Source organism: Pongo abelii, chromosome 13 (assembly GCF_028885655.2).
Source record: "Pongo abelii isolate AG06213 chromosome 13, NHGRI_mPonAbe1-v2.0_pri, whole genome shotgun sequence".
Taxonomy (NCBI): domain Eukaryota; kingdom Metazoa; phylum Chordata; class Mammalia; order Primates; family Hominidae; genus Pongo; species Pongo abelii.
Window position 1 is genome coordinate 23,730,713 of NC_071998.2, and position 16,364 is coordinate 23,747,076.

The following is a 16,364-nucleotide window of genomic DNA, read 5'->3' on the forward strand; positions in this document are numbered from 1 at the left end:
ATAAAGAGAAAACATGAGAGTACAAGGGAAATGCTAAAATAAATACCACTTGAGACTTCAACTGGACCCAGATATTTAATGTGGTAGTGTTGAAAATTATGGGCCTAGCATGGTGACTCACGCCTGTAATCCCAGCACTTAGGGAGGCCGAGGCATGTGAAGCACTTGAGCTCAGGAGTTCAAGACCAGCCTGTGCAACATGGTGAAATCCCATCTCTACAAAAAATACAAAAATTAGGCGGGCATGGTGGCGTGCACCTGTAGTCCCAGCTACTTAGGAAGCTGAGGTGGGAGGATGGCTTGAGCCCAAGAGGCAAAGGTTGCAGTGAGCTGAGATCATACCACTACACTCCAGCTTGGGCCACAGACCCTGCTCTCAAAAAAAAAAAAAAAAAAAAAAAAAGAGCCCCCATCTCCGGCAGTAGCGCGGCGTTGGCGGCGGTGGCGGCAGCGGCGGGTGGTCCAGCCGGTGTTTCTCTCGGGTTGCGGGGTCTCCTGGCAGCGTGGTGGACTACCTGATCAGCGGTGGCACTGGCTACATGCCCGAGGACGGGCTCATCGCACAGCAGCTCTTCGCCAGCGCCTAAGGCCTCACCTAGGACGACTTCCTGATTCTCCCAGGACTCATAGACTTCATAGCTGAGGTGGACCTGACCTCAGCCCTGACCCGGAAGATCACGCTGAAGACACCGCTGATCTCCTCCCCCATGGACACTGTGACAGAGGCTGACATGGCCATCGCGATGGCTCTGATGGGAGATATTGGTTTCATTCACCACAACTGCACCCCAGAGCTCCAGGCCAAGGAGCTAGGGAAGGTCAAGAAGTTTGAGCAGGGCTTCATCACGGACCCCATGGTGCTGAGCCCCTCCCACACTGTAGGTGATGTGCTGGAGGCCAAGATGCGGCATGGCTTCTCTGGCACCCCCATCACTGAGACGGGCACCATGGGCAGCAAGCTGGCGGGCATCGTCACCTCCTGAGACATCAACTTTCTTGCTGAGAAGGACCACACCACCCTCCTCAGTGAGGTGATGACACCAAGGCTCGAGCTGGTGGTGGCTCCAGCATGTGTGACGTTGAAAGAGGCAAATGAGATCCTGCAGCGTAGCAAGAAAGGGAAGCTGCCTATCATCAATGATCGCAATGAGCTGGTGGCCATTATCACCAGCAGCGACCTGAAGAAGAACCAAGACTACCCTCTGGCCTCCAAGGATTCCCACAAGCAGCTGCTGTGCGGGGCAGCTGTGGGCACCCGTGAGGATGACAAATATCGCCTGGACCTGCTCACCCAGATGGGCGTCGACATCATAGTCTTGGACTCGTCCCGAGGGAACTTGGTGTATCAGATCGCCATGGTGCATTATATCAAACAGAAGTACCCCCACCTCCAGGTGATTGGCAGGAACGTGGTGACAGCAGCCCAGGCCAAGAACCTGATTGACGCTGGTGTGCACGGGCTGTGCATGGGCATGGGCTGCGGCTCCATCTGCGTCACCTGGGAAGTGATGGCTTGTGGTCAGCCCCAGGGCACTGCTGTGTACAAGGTGGCCGAGTATGCCCGGCGCTTTGGTGTGCCCATCATAGCCAATGGCGGCATCCAGACTGTGGGGCACATAGTCAAGGCCCTGGCCCTTGGAGTCTCCACAGTGATGATGAGCTCCCTGCTGGCCACCACCACGGAGGCCCCTGGTGAGTACTTCTCAGACGAGGTGCAGCTCAAGAAGTACCGGGGCATGGGCTCGCTGGATGCCATGGAGAAGAGCAGCAGCAGCCAGAAACGATACTTCAGCAAGGGGGGTAAGGTGAAGATCGCGCACGGTGTCTTGGGCTCCATCCAGGACAAAGGGTCCATTCAGAAGTTCGTGCCCTACCTCATAGTGGGCATCCAGCACGGCTGCCAGGATATCGGGGCCCACAGCCTGTCTGTCCCTCGGTCCATGATGTACTCAGGAGAGCTCAAGTTTGAGAAGGGGATCATGTCGGCCCAGATCGAGGGTGGCGTCCATGGTCTGCACTTTTATGAAAAGTGGCTGTACTGAGGACAGCAGTGGAGGCCAAGGTGATGGAGGGGGCGCACCCCAGTGTCCCCCTTCGGGCACAACCTCCCTCCAGAACTGAGTGGTCCACAGATTTGCATTACGGGTTCCCCAGCTCCTTTCCAGGGAGAGAGGAGGGGAGGCTCTGAGGGGTCTCCGGGCCCTCACTGGGCATACCCTGCAGAGTCAGGACTGCTCCCTGGACCAGGCTGCCCTGGGAGCCCCCCGAGCCCAGCCAGCCGGGTTCTCAGGCCCTGCACCTGCCTCAGGTCTTTCTTGCTGCAGCCTGCTCCAGCCCGGCCCCCATCCCAGGGGCAGGCAGCCCCTCCTGGTTTCTTCTGTAGGGCACCTCCCTGCCCCCAGCCCCCCCTGGAAATGGTGCTCTCCTGGCCCTGCCTCTGGCCCTTCCTGGGCCGCTGCCCCCTCAGCCATGTGGCACTTCTGAGCTCCTGACCTAGGCCAAGGGGAGGTCTCTGCCCTCTTCCCCGGCCCTGGGCTACCCTTGGGTCCTGCTCCTCAGGCCACTCCCCTGTACCTGGCCCTGGGGAGGAGGCTGCCCTGGTCATGGCCACCTGCCTGTCATTCCTGACTCATCACCGTCCCCAGTGAACCATTCCTGCCCTCTCCTCAGCTGCAGGTGAAGGCTTTAACTTTGCACACTTTGGGATCACAGTTGCATCATTGTGTATTAAGTAATTGGAATAAATCAAGCAGGTCTCAACGCGAAAGAAACAAAGAAAGAAAGAAAGAAAGAAAGAAAGAAGGAAAGAGGGAAAGAAAGAAAGAAAGGAAAAGAAAGAAAGAAGGAAAGAAAGAAAAGTAGAAAAGAAAAGAGAAAAAAAAGAAAAGAAAAAATTATGTAGGCCAGAGTTCATGGGTTCCAGCTCTGGCTTATCTCTTGTCTGGTTGCATGACTTGTCATTTTTGGCCTTAGTTTTCTTTAAAACTATAAGTTTAAGACATGAGCTGTCTCTCTATATCTACCACTTTTTTTTTTTTTTTGAGACGGAGTCTCACTCTGTTGCACAGACTGGAGTGCATTGGCTCAATCTCAACTCACTGCAACCTCCGCCTCCAGAATTCAAGTGATTCTCCTGCCTCAGCCTCCTGAGTAGCTGGGATTACAGGTGTCCGCCACCATGCCTAGCTAATTTTTGTATTTTTAGTAGAGGCCTCAAGTGATCCACCCGCCTTAGTCTCCCAAAGTGCTGGGATTACAGGTGTAAGCCACCTCGCCCAGCCTATATCTTCCACTTTTAATAACCTATGCCCAGGATCTGAAAAATATTTCCACAGTGGGTGAAGTAATTACGATTCCATGCCTCAGAGGCCTCTAACATCCCTACGTCATCAGAGAGCCGTTTTTGCGCGCTTACCATCTGTGTTCGTTTGTGTCCTATGTCCTCTGGGTCTCTTTCCTTGTTATGTTTTATTATGCTTGTATGAATTAAAATCCAAAATCCTTTTTCCTAACAGAAATACTTTCCTCCTGAGCTCTCACTTGCCCCTTTGCTAGCAAGGATGGTTAATTAGCAACACATGAAGGATAGAGTCAAACAGGGAATTGTATTAACATCCGCTTTGTTTGTTCCAGGAAACCTATGCAAATAAACAAGAGAAAATTCTGTTCCTAAGCAAGTATAAAACAATTCAGTTTGCCCAAAACACTTTATAGTATTTCTTATTGTTTATTCTTCCTGGCAAGACCAAGGCAAGAGAAGGTAACAGGTGCAGATCCACTAATGAGCCTCTACCAGCACATTGCATTGTGATGAAATGGTTATAAGAACTGAATTGGAGGAGTGGGGTTAGAGAAGATTGGAACTGTTGGGGTTTTTATTTGAGGCTACAAAATAGCATAGTTTGAGGGCCAGACATTGTGGCTCACGCCTGTAATATCAGCACTTTAGGAGGCCGAGGCATGCAGATCACTTGAGGTCAGGAGTTCTAGACAAGCCTGGCAAACATGGGGAAACCCTGCCTCTACTGAAAATACAAAAATTAGGGCCAGGAGCGGTGGCTCACACCTGTAATCCCAGCACTTTGGGAGGCCGAGGCAGGCGGATCACCTGAGGTCGGGAGTTCGAGACCATCCTGACCAACATGGAGAAACCCCATCTCTACTAAAAATACAAAAACATTAGCCGGGTGTGGTGGTGGGCACCTGTAATCCCAGCTACTCAGGAGGCTCAGGCAGGAGAATCGCTTGAACTCAGGAGGCAGAGGTTGCAGTGAGCTGAGATTGCACCATTGTACCCAGCCTGGGCAATGAAGCGAGACTGTCTCACAAAAAAAAAAAAAGAAAAGAAAAATGAAAGAAATTTCCAGGCTAGGCATGGTGGCTGATGCCTGTAACCCCAGCACTTTGGGAAGCCGAGGTGGGTGGATCATCTGAGGTCAGGAGTTTGAGACCAGCCTGGCCAACACGGTGAAACCCCATCTCTACCAAAAATACAAAAATTAGCCAGGTGTGGTGGCGCAGGCCTGTAGTCCCAGCTACTTGGGAGGCTGAGGCAGGAGAATTGCTTGAATCTGGAAGGCAGAGGTTGCAGTGAGCTGAGATCGCGCCACTGCACCCCAGCCTGGGTGGGAGAGTGAGACTCTGTCTCAAAAAGAAAAAAAAGAAATTTCCAGAACCTCAGAAGGCTCCCTGAGGTCCCCTGCCAGTTAGTAATCCCGCTTAAGGGTAATGACTGATTTCTCTTACCATGGATCAGTTGCGCCTGTTTTCATACTTCATAAACATGAAATTAGGCATTTACTAATTACATTTAGGAATTACTGCTTTTGTTGAGCTCAGTGTCTCATACCTGTAATCCTAGCACTTTGGGAGGCCAAGGTGGGAGGATCGCTTAAGCCCAGGAGTTTAAGACCAGCCTGGGCAACCAGGCGAGACCGTGTCTCTACAAAAGATAAAAAATTAGATAAAAAACATGCATGCCATGCCACTGCACTCCAGCCTGGGCAACAAAGCGAGAACCTGTCCCTCAAAAAATAAAAAAAGGAACTACTGCTTTGTGTTTGATTTTTTTGGAGACAGGTCTGGATCTCCCAGGCTGGAGTGCAGTGGCATGATATTGGCTCTCCACCTGCAACCTCCACCTTCTGGGCTCAAGCTATCCTCCCACCTCAGCCTGCCAACTCCTAAGTAGCTGGGACTACAGGTGCATGCCACCCCACCCAGCTAATTTTTGTATGTTTCTATAGAGACAGGATTTTTCCATGTTGCCCATGATGGTCTGAAACTCCTGAGTTCAAGCAATCTACCTGCCTCAGCCTCCCAAAGTGCTAGGATTACAGGGGTGAGCCCCGTGCCCAGCAGTGTGTTTGATTTTTTTTTCTTTTCTTTTCTTTTTTTTTTTTGAGACGGAATCTCATTCTGTTGCCCAGGCTGGAGTGCAGTGGCTCGATCTCGGCTTACTGAAGCCTTGGTCTCCTAGGTTCAAGCAATTCTCCTGCCTCAGCCTCCTGAGTAGCTGGGACTACTGGCGGGCACCACCACGCCCAGCTAATTTTTGTATTTTTAGTAGAGACGGGGTTTCACCATGTTGGCCAGGCTGATCTCAAACTCCTGACCTAAGGTAATCCACCCGCCTTGGCATCCCAAAGTGATGGGATTACAGGTGTAAGCCACCCCACCTGGCCTGATATCTTTTATGCAATATTATAAAATTCATTCACGTAGTTTTGTCAAGGTGAAATAAAATATATAGACGAGTCTCTAAAATTAAAATGTTTTGTGAAGCAGGAATTGTAATTCAGGGCACACGCAGACTGGATGGTCTTTGCCATGTCTGCAGAACAAAGAGAAGGTTGGAAGTTTTATAAAAAGGAAAAGTGTTACGTATTGCTCTTCAAGAAAGTTCATTGGCACTAGTAAGGTTTTGGGGAGCTGGCAAGTTTTGACTGGTAAGTGAAGGCAATAAGTAAAACTATTTCTGAGAGTCACAGTAGGTTGTTTTAACAGCTATTAGATAAAACTGCTTTCAGATTACAGCAGGCAGTTTCAGCAGTGAGGCTCACTAAGAATGCCATTCTTGGAGTAGTTACATGCCCTGAGTACTTCTTCCCCCAGCCACTCTACTACTTTATTATTGTTATCGTTATTATTTTATTATTTTATTTTTTAGACAGGGTCTTGCTCTGTCACCCTGGCTGGAGTCCAGTGGCATGATCTCAGCTCACTGCAACCCAGCTACTCAGGAGGCTGGTCTCAAACTCCTGACCTCAGGTGATTGGCCCAACTCGGCCTCCCAATGTGCTGGGATTACAGGCGGGAGCCACCGCACCTGGCCTGCAGTCTTTTAAAGGCAATTGTCAATTAAATTTCCAAAATGGACTTTTATTCTGTTATTTGAATAGAAATGGTGAGATCTTGGCCAGGCGTGGTGGCTCATGCCTGTAATCCTAGCACTTTTGGAGGCCGAGGTGGGCGGATCACCTGGGGTCAGGATTTTGAGACCAGCCTGGCCAACATGGCGAAACCCCATCTCTACTAAAAATACAAAAATTAGTGGGCAACCATCCTGGCTAACATGGTGAAAACCCATCTCTACTAAAAATACAAAAAATTAGCCAGGCGTGGTGGTGGGCGCCTGTAGTCTCAGCTATTGGGGAAGCTGAGCCAGGAGAATGGCGTGAACCCGGGAGGCAGAGCCTGCAGTGAGCCGAGATCGCACCACTGCACTCCATCCTGGGCAACAAAGCGAGACTCCGTCTCAAAAAAGAAAAAAAAAAATTAGCTGGGCAACGTGGTGAGCACCTGTAATCTGAGCTACTCAGGAGGCTGAGGTAGGAGAATCACTTGAACCCAGGAAGCAGAGGTTGCAGTGAGCCGAGATCGTGCCACTGCACTCCAGCCTAGGCTACAGAGTGAGGCTCCATCTCAAAAAAAAAAAAAAGAAATGGCGAGCTCTGCTATAAGGTGCATTTGGGGGTGGTTCCTGGGATGTGAAGATGAAGTAAAGGAACTTTGAGAAAGAGACTGCAGCAGTGCCCAGTGTGCCCCTCTTGGCACTAACAGCCCAATCTGAGCCTAGAGATTCTCAAAGGATTCCAGACTCTTGCCCAAGGGCTCCTGAGTCATCCAGAGCATTGCGGGGCAAGACAGAATTAGAACAGACTCAAAAAAGAAAGCTGACCCACTCCTGACCCACTCACTATGTGCATATCCCTAAAGGGACAGGCCTGACCAAATAAGATGGAGCTGTCTTTCCCAAGACATTAGGGGTTAGTGGCAGGAGACCCTGCTTCAATCTGGTCTTTGATTCGGCTTGGAAAACAAATCCAAATCTCCTTGTTGACAGAACTTGAGATGGTCCAACAGAGTTCCTTGGAGGTATGAGGCCTGAGGCCTGAAGCCTGAAGCCTGAAAGGGACCAGCAGGTAACTGGGCACCACAGCCTGAGGCCAATCAGCCCCAAGCAAGAGCATCCTGCTTCCTCAGAGGGTTTGTTTGCTTGAGGAAAGTGAAGGCTGGCAATCATATTCCTTCAGGATCTTCCAAAAATGTTGGCAAGGGTGATCCTGATGAAGCCCCCTTGTTTGGAGGCCAATGCCAGCTCTAACTGGACTGGCAAGCCAAAAATGACCACTCTCTTTCCTGTAGTTCAGAATTCCCGACCTGCCCTAATGGAGACGCAACCTGAATCCAAGAGTGAGGCAGGCAGCGACAGATAAGTTACAGCGTGATGCCTACTTCATAAAGCACAAAAGACCATGTGGTTTAGATGGCAAGTCATGGAAATCTAAAGGGAATGGTGAAGTTGCACCGTAAGGGGAAGGTGACTGAGGGGCTGAAACTGACTGAGGGGCTGAAGCAGTTCGGACAGGAGAAAGGATCAGGAGGAGACAGAGCGGAGAATGAAGCCTCAGGGCTACCGAGCGGTGGGAAGAGGGTAGCCAGAGACTCGTAGGGCGGCCTGGGTTGGTTGTGCTGGGCAGGTTCTCAGTGGTGGGAAAGTCTGGCCACACTGCCCTGGCTTCCTGACTGGACTTCATCTCGAGGGTGGGAGCGGTTTCTGCCCCCCACCCCCACCCCCCTGTCCAGCCCTTGGAGCCAGGGCACGGTTTGTGACAGATTCAGGGAAACGTTTGGTGCCAGAAGGGAGGTAACCGGTGGCGGATACCGGGTTAAGGCCTGCACTAGGGAGGATTCCTTCCCCCAGCAGCGCTGGTGGTCCTCACTTCCGGGTGCCTGCGGATAGGCGGGCTGGGGTCGGTGGTCGGCTGCCAGAAGCTAGATTCCCTTGGCCCCAGCTCGTCCACTTCCATCCAGCGGCTGCCAAACAACCGTTGAAAATGGCCTGGCGGCGTCCGGGCAACACCAGCGAACTATCTTCCAACCCCTAGATCCCGCCCCTCTCGTTCCGGCGGTGTTTCCTTGGCGACGCTGTCCGAAGTGCGGCTGCGCAAGGGTGACGGCGCGCGAGCAAGGGGGAGGAGGTGTTTTGGTTCTAGCCGCTCGCCGTCCTTTTAGGTTCTGCCGTCGGAAAGCCTCTCATTCTCGCTTCCCCTTCCCTTTCCCGGCCCAAGTCTTTCCTCTCTCTTTCGTTTCTTTCCGCCTGTCTTTTTTCTGCTGCCGCTCCGGGTCCGGGCCATTTTCCGGGCCGGGCGCACTAAGGTGCGCGGCCCCGGGGCCCAGTATATGACCCGCCGTCCTGCTATCCCTCGCTTCCCCCGCCCCATGTGGCTGCGGGGCCGCGGCGGCGCTGCCCACTATGGCCCGGAAAGTAGTTAGCAGGAAGCGGAAGGCGCCCGCCTCGCCGGGAGCTGGGAGCGACGCTCAGGGCCCGCAGGTGAGGGTTGAGAGGCCGGCACCTGGGTGGTGAGGCCGAGGAACCAAGATGGGCTTAGGGTCCGCAGATCCTGCGACAGGAATCGGGGTCCAAGGTCTGCAGTCAGAGTCAGCACTGGACCCTCATTAACTGGAGGGCAGATAGGCCAGGGCGGTGAGGAGCCAAAGGGGAACTCAGCAATGGGACATAATCCGCGGGAGGCCTGCATTCGTGGATAGGGCTTGAAAAGAAACCAGAATCTTGGCTTTGGAGGAAGGGGAAACCGAAGTGAAGGGAATGGGAAACAAACTCTGGTAGAGTGAACTCTACCTTCCATGGGCCCTAGGAAGCTGGGATGATTGCGTCCCTCCTGGAAGAAAGAAGTCTCCCTATATGTATACCCAACCCTGAGCTGGGCCTTTTGGCGTTTGGACCCCAAAAGAAACAACAGTTTCCAGGTATCATCTCTATACCGTCCCCTTTGGAGAGGAAGGCCTTCTTGGACATAGATATGGCCTCTGATTTCCCGGGGGCCTACAACCCCGTTGGTGGTTGATTTTTCGAATTCTGCAACTGCCTGGAGCGCGGGCATGATGACAGAGGAACGGTCATTGATGATGCATCCCTGGAAGACCTGGGAGCCAGGTCTGGCTCCTTGGACTGTATCTTCCGTGCTCCAGTGGGAGTACAGACTAAGAGGGAGAAGGGGGCTGGGTAGAGATGCAGCCCATGTCGGTATGGGAATCACTCGACCTCTCATTTCCTTCAATCTTTCACTCCTAAAATGTCTAGTAAACCTTTTAGTCTGTTCTATTCTGCGTTCATTCCCTTGACTTTCAGCCCTTGTAATTCACATAGGTAAGTTTGTGAGCAACATCTTTTTAATGTTGGAAGAGTTAAACGACTTTCTGGATTGAGATTCTTGTTCTCTAGTATTTGTATTTGTGTTGTTTGTAAATTCTGCAGTATGAGTTATGAGTTGTTGGTGATTTCTGTAATACAGTAGGATCTGTTCTGAAGAAGAGTAACCAAAGCCCTGATTTCTAATGTTGTTTACACAGTTTGGCTGGGATCACTCGCTTCACAAAAGGAAAAGACTTCCTCCTGTGAAGAGATCCTTAGTATACTACTTGAAGAACCGCGAAGTCAGGCTACAGAATGAAACCAGCTACTCTCGAGTGTTGCATGGTTATGCAGCACAGCAACTTCCCAGTCTCCTGAAGGAGAGAGAGTTTCACCTTGGGACCCTTAATAAAGTGTTTGCATCTCAGTGGTTGAATCATAGGCAAGTGGTGTGTGGCACAAAATGCAACACGGTAAGTGGCTGGGGGGATGTGACCTCTCTCCTAGGTCGTGGATATATTGCTCCACTTGCTCTAGAACCTCTGCTAGTTTTCCCATCTGTTTCTTTTAGGAGGGACTTGCCTTACTCTCCTTTCCATTCTTTCCCGTTGGTGACTTCTTCCTCTTTTTGTGCTCCTTTTTTTACTCATACATTTCTTTTCTGATAAGTCTTCAAAGGAGTGTATTTTTTTAGGCCCTCTCTGGATGTGCTGCTTCTAGAGGGTTATTTGTTTGTTTGTTTTTGCCTCATCTTTTTATGCTGGTTTTTAAGTCATAGGCCTCAAAGGAAAGACTTAAGAAATAATGACGCTTAGAGCATCATTCAGGATACATAATAGTGAAAACAGCCTAAGAACGTATGTCGAAGTATTTAAAATAGCACACTTGGCTGTTTTTTAGTGAACAGAATCTAAAAATGTATAAGCTGAAATATGAGAAATACATGAACTGTTTCCTATAAGGAAGGCAGAGAATGTGTGTCTGGTAGTATATTTCAGAGTATAAGCATTAGCTCTTTGGAAAGTAGCCTTTTTAAGAGTGAATAGAAAGACAGTTATAAATGAATGAAATGAAAAATTTCTCAGTAAGCTTATAACCAACCCAATTATAGGCCAGGATAAAATAAGTCAAAGAGTAAAATAAGTCAGAGTCCACGAATAGCATGATGTCAGAGGACTGGCAAATGAAAAGAGGCAGGGCCTAGGGCCTAGGGGTGCGAAATGATTACGCCCAGCCCTCCCTCCGTTTTCACCTCACCCTGTGTGAATGGACAAGTAATGTCATAATGTGTGAGTAAATTGACCCTGGACTGAAACACATTTTGGATCATTAAAAGAGAGAAAATTGCTCTAGATCAAGAAAGTCTTAAGTGCTAGGAGAAGTGTCTGTTTATAAAGGACAGAGGCAAAAATTTAAACAGTTTTAAGGAAGGAAATAATACCATGGTGGTTGGTCTGTTTATAAAGGACATAGGCAAAAATTTAAACAGTTTTGAGGAAGGAAATAATACCATGGTGGTTGGGGCCAACCTTTCGTTTCCTCTTCTGTTGAGAGTCGCTTGTCTTACACAGAAGCCTTTCAAAACTAAGTGGTGGCAACAGGCCTCCACAGAACTTCCTTTTCTTGGTCTCTCCAGCTGCCCACTCATGGTTAAGAACTGTCATCCTTGTCACTTGGAGTAGAAAAAGAGTCTCCTGCTTGGAAGAGTTCATTCCACTCCCTGCACGTGCATCATAGTGTTTAGCATAGCAAATATTAGTGAATTGTAAACTGAATTAATCATCATAGCCTCTTGCTTCTTGAAGTTATTGACACTATTTTGAAGGCGAGCATAATAAGTAATAATTTAACCTACTCTTAATTCCTACCTCTTTCTGTCTTCCTACATCCTCATAACCTAGTGTTTGGGGCAAGGGGAGCTGTTTTCATTTTATAGTTAGTATTTGTTTGTTTTTGCTTAGCTTCCAGAACCAAAGCAGGGAACTAGGAATAGTGCTCTTCTCTGAACTTTGTGACACTGGGCAAATGATTCCCTTATTTGTGCTTTTGTTTTTGCATCTGCAAAATGGGAGTGATAATATCTGGTGCTAAGAAGGTGTCTGCATGCATCTGGGAAATATTCTAAGTGAGCAATATCTTACTTATTTAGAAGTACTAGTAGCGGTAAAAATGATTCCATAACCTTTTCCCACAATTTGAAGAGAGGAAAATTATTTAAAAATTGGAACTGTCTTTAGATAACGTGTGAAGATTTCAGAGGTGGGAGAGATTATGTTGTATTCTCAATAGTAAAGTTTGATGTAGAATGTCCCTGTGCTGTGGGCTAACAATCAAACTAGGGCAGTCATTCAATCCCCAAATTTCTTGGCCCATCTAGCACAGCAGTAACAGCAAGGATAGCCAACTGTTGTTTTTATCATTAATAACAATACAGTCATATTTTTACTCAACTACTTAAGTAGAGGTGGTATAACCTTAATTAGAACATGGATCTGGCAGCTGGGATAGGTTAGGTATATGTTCGTGGTTTAGACTTATGCAAATTCAGATTGGCTGCGGAGCCAGACAGAAAAGCTAAGTGAAGAAAAGTTTGCTAGGCACAAGACATTAAGGAGTAGTAGGGACTGCAAAGAACTACAGAAGGCATTCTTGACTTCAACCAACTGTTACCGTGTAGGAATTTGAGCCTAGTGTTAAAAAGATTTTCTTTCGCAGGGCAAGGTGGCTCACACCTGTAATCCCAGCACTTTGGAAGGCCAAGGTGGGCGGATCACCTGAGGTCAGGAGTTCAAGACCAGCCTGGCCAACATGGTGAAACCCTGTCTCTACAAAAGTACAAACAAATTAGCGGGGCATGATGGTGGGTGCCTGTAATCCCAGCTACTCGGAAGGCTGAGGCAGGAGAATTGCTTGAACCCGGGAGGCGGAGGTTGTAGTGAGCTGAGATTGCACCATTCTACTCCAGCCTGGGCAACAGAGTGAGACTCCGTCTCAAAAAAAAAAAAAAAAAAAATTGATACTAATGTCTTGAACCTATATAACTGGAAAGATGGCAGGGTGAATGTTAAGGAACAGATTTGGGTTTTGTCCTTTTCATCAATTAGTTGAAGCTTGGCAGAGAGTAAGGATTGAAGTTAGTGATTTGGCAGTCGTTTATGTAGAAGGAATTATTGAAATTGTTACATTTCCATGGGAAAGACAGTAGAGAGCAGGCATTCCTGGCTTGAGTTGTGTAAACTTTCCCTAAAATTGCAAAGTTTTGATTATATGTGTACTTTCTGGGCAAGATTTTGGGGGGGTGGTGTGGGAAGTCGTTCTTAGTTTTTGTCCTTAGATTTTCAAAGAGAGTACTATGAGCCAAAAATGGTTAAGAACCACTGATACTGACAGATAAGCTAAGGAGAGAACCTTGGAAAACATGTACATTTACAGGGCAAGAAGAACTGCTGCGGGGGAGCAGGGAACTCAGGAGAACCAGGAGAATACAGAAAAGAATTCAAGAAAGGAGGATTTTATTTTTGTTTTTTTGTGTTTTTTTTTTTTTTTTTTTTTTGAGACAGAGTCTCGCTCTGTCTCCAGGTTGGAGTGCAGTGGCGCGATCTCGGCTCACTGCAACCCCTGCCTCCTGGGTTCAAGCGATTCTCCCGCCTCAGCCTCCCGAGTAGCTGGGATTACAGGTACGTGCCACCACGCCCGGCTAATTTTTGTATTTTTAGTGGAGATAGGGTTTCACCATGTTGGCCAGGATGGTCTCGATCTTCTGACCTCGTGATCCGCCTGCCTCGGCCTCCCAAAGTGCTGGGATTACAGGCATGAGCCACCGCGCCTGGCCGAAAAGAGGACTCTTGAAGGGGCTGGGGGTGGGGTGTGATTTGAGGAGAAGGATGGCAATCGGCAGAGTGATGATCTACACAGTTGGAGGTATTTAATTTTGGACGTGAACTCTTACTTCCCATTGTCAGCACTCTCCAGTCAAAGACTACCAGGGACTGTTCTTATAGCAGAACAAGTCAGATATAGTTGCTTGTTGTACCTAGGAGAACCTTCACCATAGGGGAGCGAGGGACCCCTCGGTAAGAGTGCTGGAAAGGAGTTACAACACTGGGACTTGTTGCGCGTGATTTGGGGGAAGGCTTAAGGATATAGCACTTTGTTCCAGATGGATACTGTCACGACAGGGGCAAATTCTATGTTTGGGTATCTTAATCTTACCTAGCAGGAGGTTAAAGCTGTAATTGATAAAGATGAAACAGTCATTTATATTAGCCAGGTTAAGGGGATGTTTGATCTTTTTGTGGTTTAGTCAGTGTTCTTGGGTTTTTTGTTTGTTTGTTTTTTGAGTTGGAGTCTCGCTCTGTCGCTCAGGCTGGAGTACAGTGGCACAATCTTGGCTCACTGCAACCTCTGTCTCCCAGGTTCAAGTGATTCTCTCACCTCTGCCTCCCGAGTGGCTGGGACTACAGGCACATGCCACCACACACAGCTAATTTTCATATTTTTAGTAGAGACAGGGTTTCACCATGTTGGCCAGGCTGGTCTCGAACTCCTGACCTCAGGTGATCCACCCGCCTCGGCCTCCCAAAGTGCTGAGATTACAGGTGTGAGCCACCTTGCCTGGCCAGTGTTCTTGTTTTGGTCTGTGTTCAGGTATGATTATAGAGTGGTCTTGTTTTTGTCTTTATCACAGTTACAGAGTGGCCTTGTCTGATGTTGATATTCTCTGAAATTATTTATTTACACTAGGACACCAAGGCCTACCTGAGAGTATCAGGCTAACCCATTATGTCAGGGTTGCTTTGTTCTCTTTTTTTTTTCTTTTTTTTCCTTTTTTTTTTTTTTGAGACTGCGTCTTGCTGTGTTGCCCAGGCTGGAGTGCAGTGGCACGATCTTGGCTCACTGTAACCTCTGCCTCCGGTTCAAGCGATTCTTGTACCTCAGCCTTCCGACTAGCTGGGACTACAGGCGTGTACTACCATGCCTGGCCAATTTTTGTATTTTTAGTAGAGATGGGGTTTCACCATGCTGGCCAGGCTGGTCTCAAACGCCTGACCTCATGTAATCTGCCCACCTCAGCCTCCCAAAGTGCTGGGATTACAAACGTGAGCCACCATGCCCGGCCGCTTTGTTGTTTTTCAAGACAGCGTTTTGCACTCAGGGTGGAGTACAGTGGTGCAGTCATGGCTCACTGCAGCTTCAAATTCCTGGGCTCAAGGGATCCTCCTGCCCCAGAATCCTGAGTAGCTGGGACTATACCACATGCCATCATACCTGGCCTTTTTTTTTTTTTTTTTTTGAGATAGACTTTCGTTCTTGTTGCCCAGGCTGAAGTGCAGTGGCTTGGTTTCAGCTCACTGCAACCTCCGCCTCCCAGGTTGAAGTTATTCTCCTGCCTTAGCCTCTTGAGTAGCTGGGATTATAGGCGCCCACCACCAAGCCCGGCTAATTTTTTTTGTGTTTTTTAGTAGAGACAGGGTTTCACCATGTTGGCCAGTATTGGCTGGGCATGGTGGCTCATGACTGTAATCCAGCACTTTGGGAAGCCGAGACAGGAAGATCACTTGAGCCCAGAGATTCAAGACCAGCCTGGGCAATGTAGTGAGACCCCATCTCTACAAAATATTTAAGAATTAGCTGGGCATGGTGTCTTGTGCCTTTGGTCCTAGCTACTCAGGAGGCTGAAGTGGGAGGATGGCTTGAGTCTGGGAAGTGGAGGCTGCAGTTAAATGGGATTACACCACTGCACCCTAGCCTGGGTGACAGAGCATGACCCTGTCTCAAAAAAAAAAAAAAAAAAAAAACCGCAAAAGTACATATTATTTGTTGAAAGAAGAGCCTAAAAATGTTATACCCTTTCGCCTAAAATGTTCACACCTGAGAATTTTTCCAAAGGAAAAGTCGTTTTTAACAAGATAATAATTGGAAGCTACTTAATCTAAATACTAACAATCGAATACTTAAGTAAATAGTGATAAATCTGGATGGTATTATGCAGACATTAACATAATTATGGAGACTGTAATGTGCAAAGCATTCAATATGTTTAATGAAATGAGATACAAAATCCTGTCTCTGCTGATAATAGTTGTGCACAATTATAATATATATGTGATTGAAGACTAAACAGGAACCTGACAAACGAAAAACAGATTTTGAGAGAGAAGATTCTGAGTGATCTTTCTTGCATTTTAAATTTCTGTATTGTTGATAAAGTATTGTTTGTACAATAAACACTCATCTTTTAAAATTGTTGTTTCAGCTAGATGAACCTTGCGTTTTCTTATCCTAAAATGACGGTGAGAAGGACTGAAGTAGGGGCTCAAAAATACACTAGTAGAATATGCAACAAAAGGAGTTGCTCCTCTTAGTCACACAGTGAGTTTTTTGGAGCTCAAAATAGCCCCTGGAGAGGGCTCTTGATTCTCAGTGGGCAAATACACAACCATATGGTCCTGGTTCTCAAGTCTTAATGCTGTTACACTTAGGAAGTAAGTGTGAGATAAGAGAGATATTATTATTATTATTATTTTCTTTTTTGAGACAGGGTCTTACTCTGTTGCCCAGGCTGCAGTGCAGTGGCGCAATCTTGGCTCACTGCAACCTCCGCCTCCCAGGTTCAAGCGATTCTCCTGCCTCAGCCCCACCAAGTAGCTGGGATTACAGGCATGTGCCACCACACCCGGCTAGTTTTTGTATTTTTAGTAGAGAC

The 16,364-nt window shown here is 48.1% G+C and overlaps 2 protein-coding genes across 4 annotated transcripts in view; both read left to right on the top strand.

The window, feature by feature from the left end:
* Positions 1-388: 388 nt before the first annotated feature.
* Positions 389-4,699, top strand: LOC129048063 (inosine-5'-monophosphate dehydrogenase 1-like). The gene is given in 1 exon segment (XM_054521029.2): positions 389-4,699. A coding segment is annotated over 1 exon segment (1,335 nt). The 5' UTR covers positions 389-707; the 3' UTR covers positions 2,043-4,699.
* A 2,895-nt stretch (positions 4,700-7,594) lies between these two features.
* Positions 7,595-16,364, top strand: part of DCAF12 (DDB1 and CUL4 associated factor 12) — a 41,752-nt gene continuing 32,982 nt past the window's right edge. The window contains exons 1-2 of one of the 3 annotated variants that reach the window (XM_002819684.6): positions 7,595-8,836; positions 9,877-10,131. In XM_002819684.6, coding sequence (XP_002819730.1) covers positions 8,759-8,836; positions 9,877-10,131 — 333 coding nt within the window. In that variant the 5' untranslated portion in view covers positions 7,595-8,758. Of the gene's footprint in view, positions 8,837-9,411; positions 9,551-9,876; positions 10,132-16,364 lie in introns of those variants that run through there. The other 2 variants (XM_054521030.2, XM_063713979.1) reach the window with 2 other exon arrangements.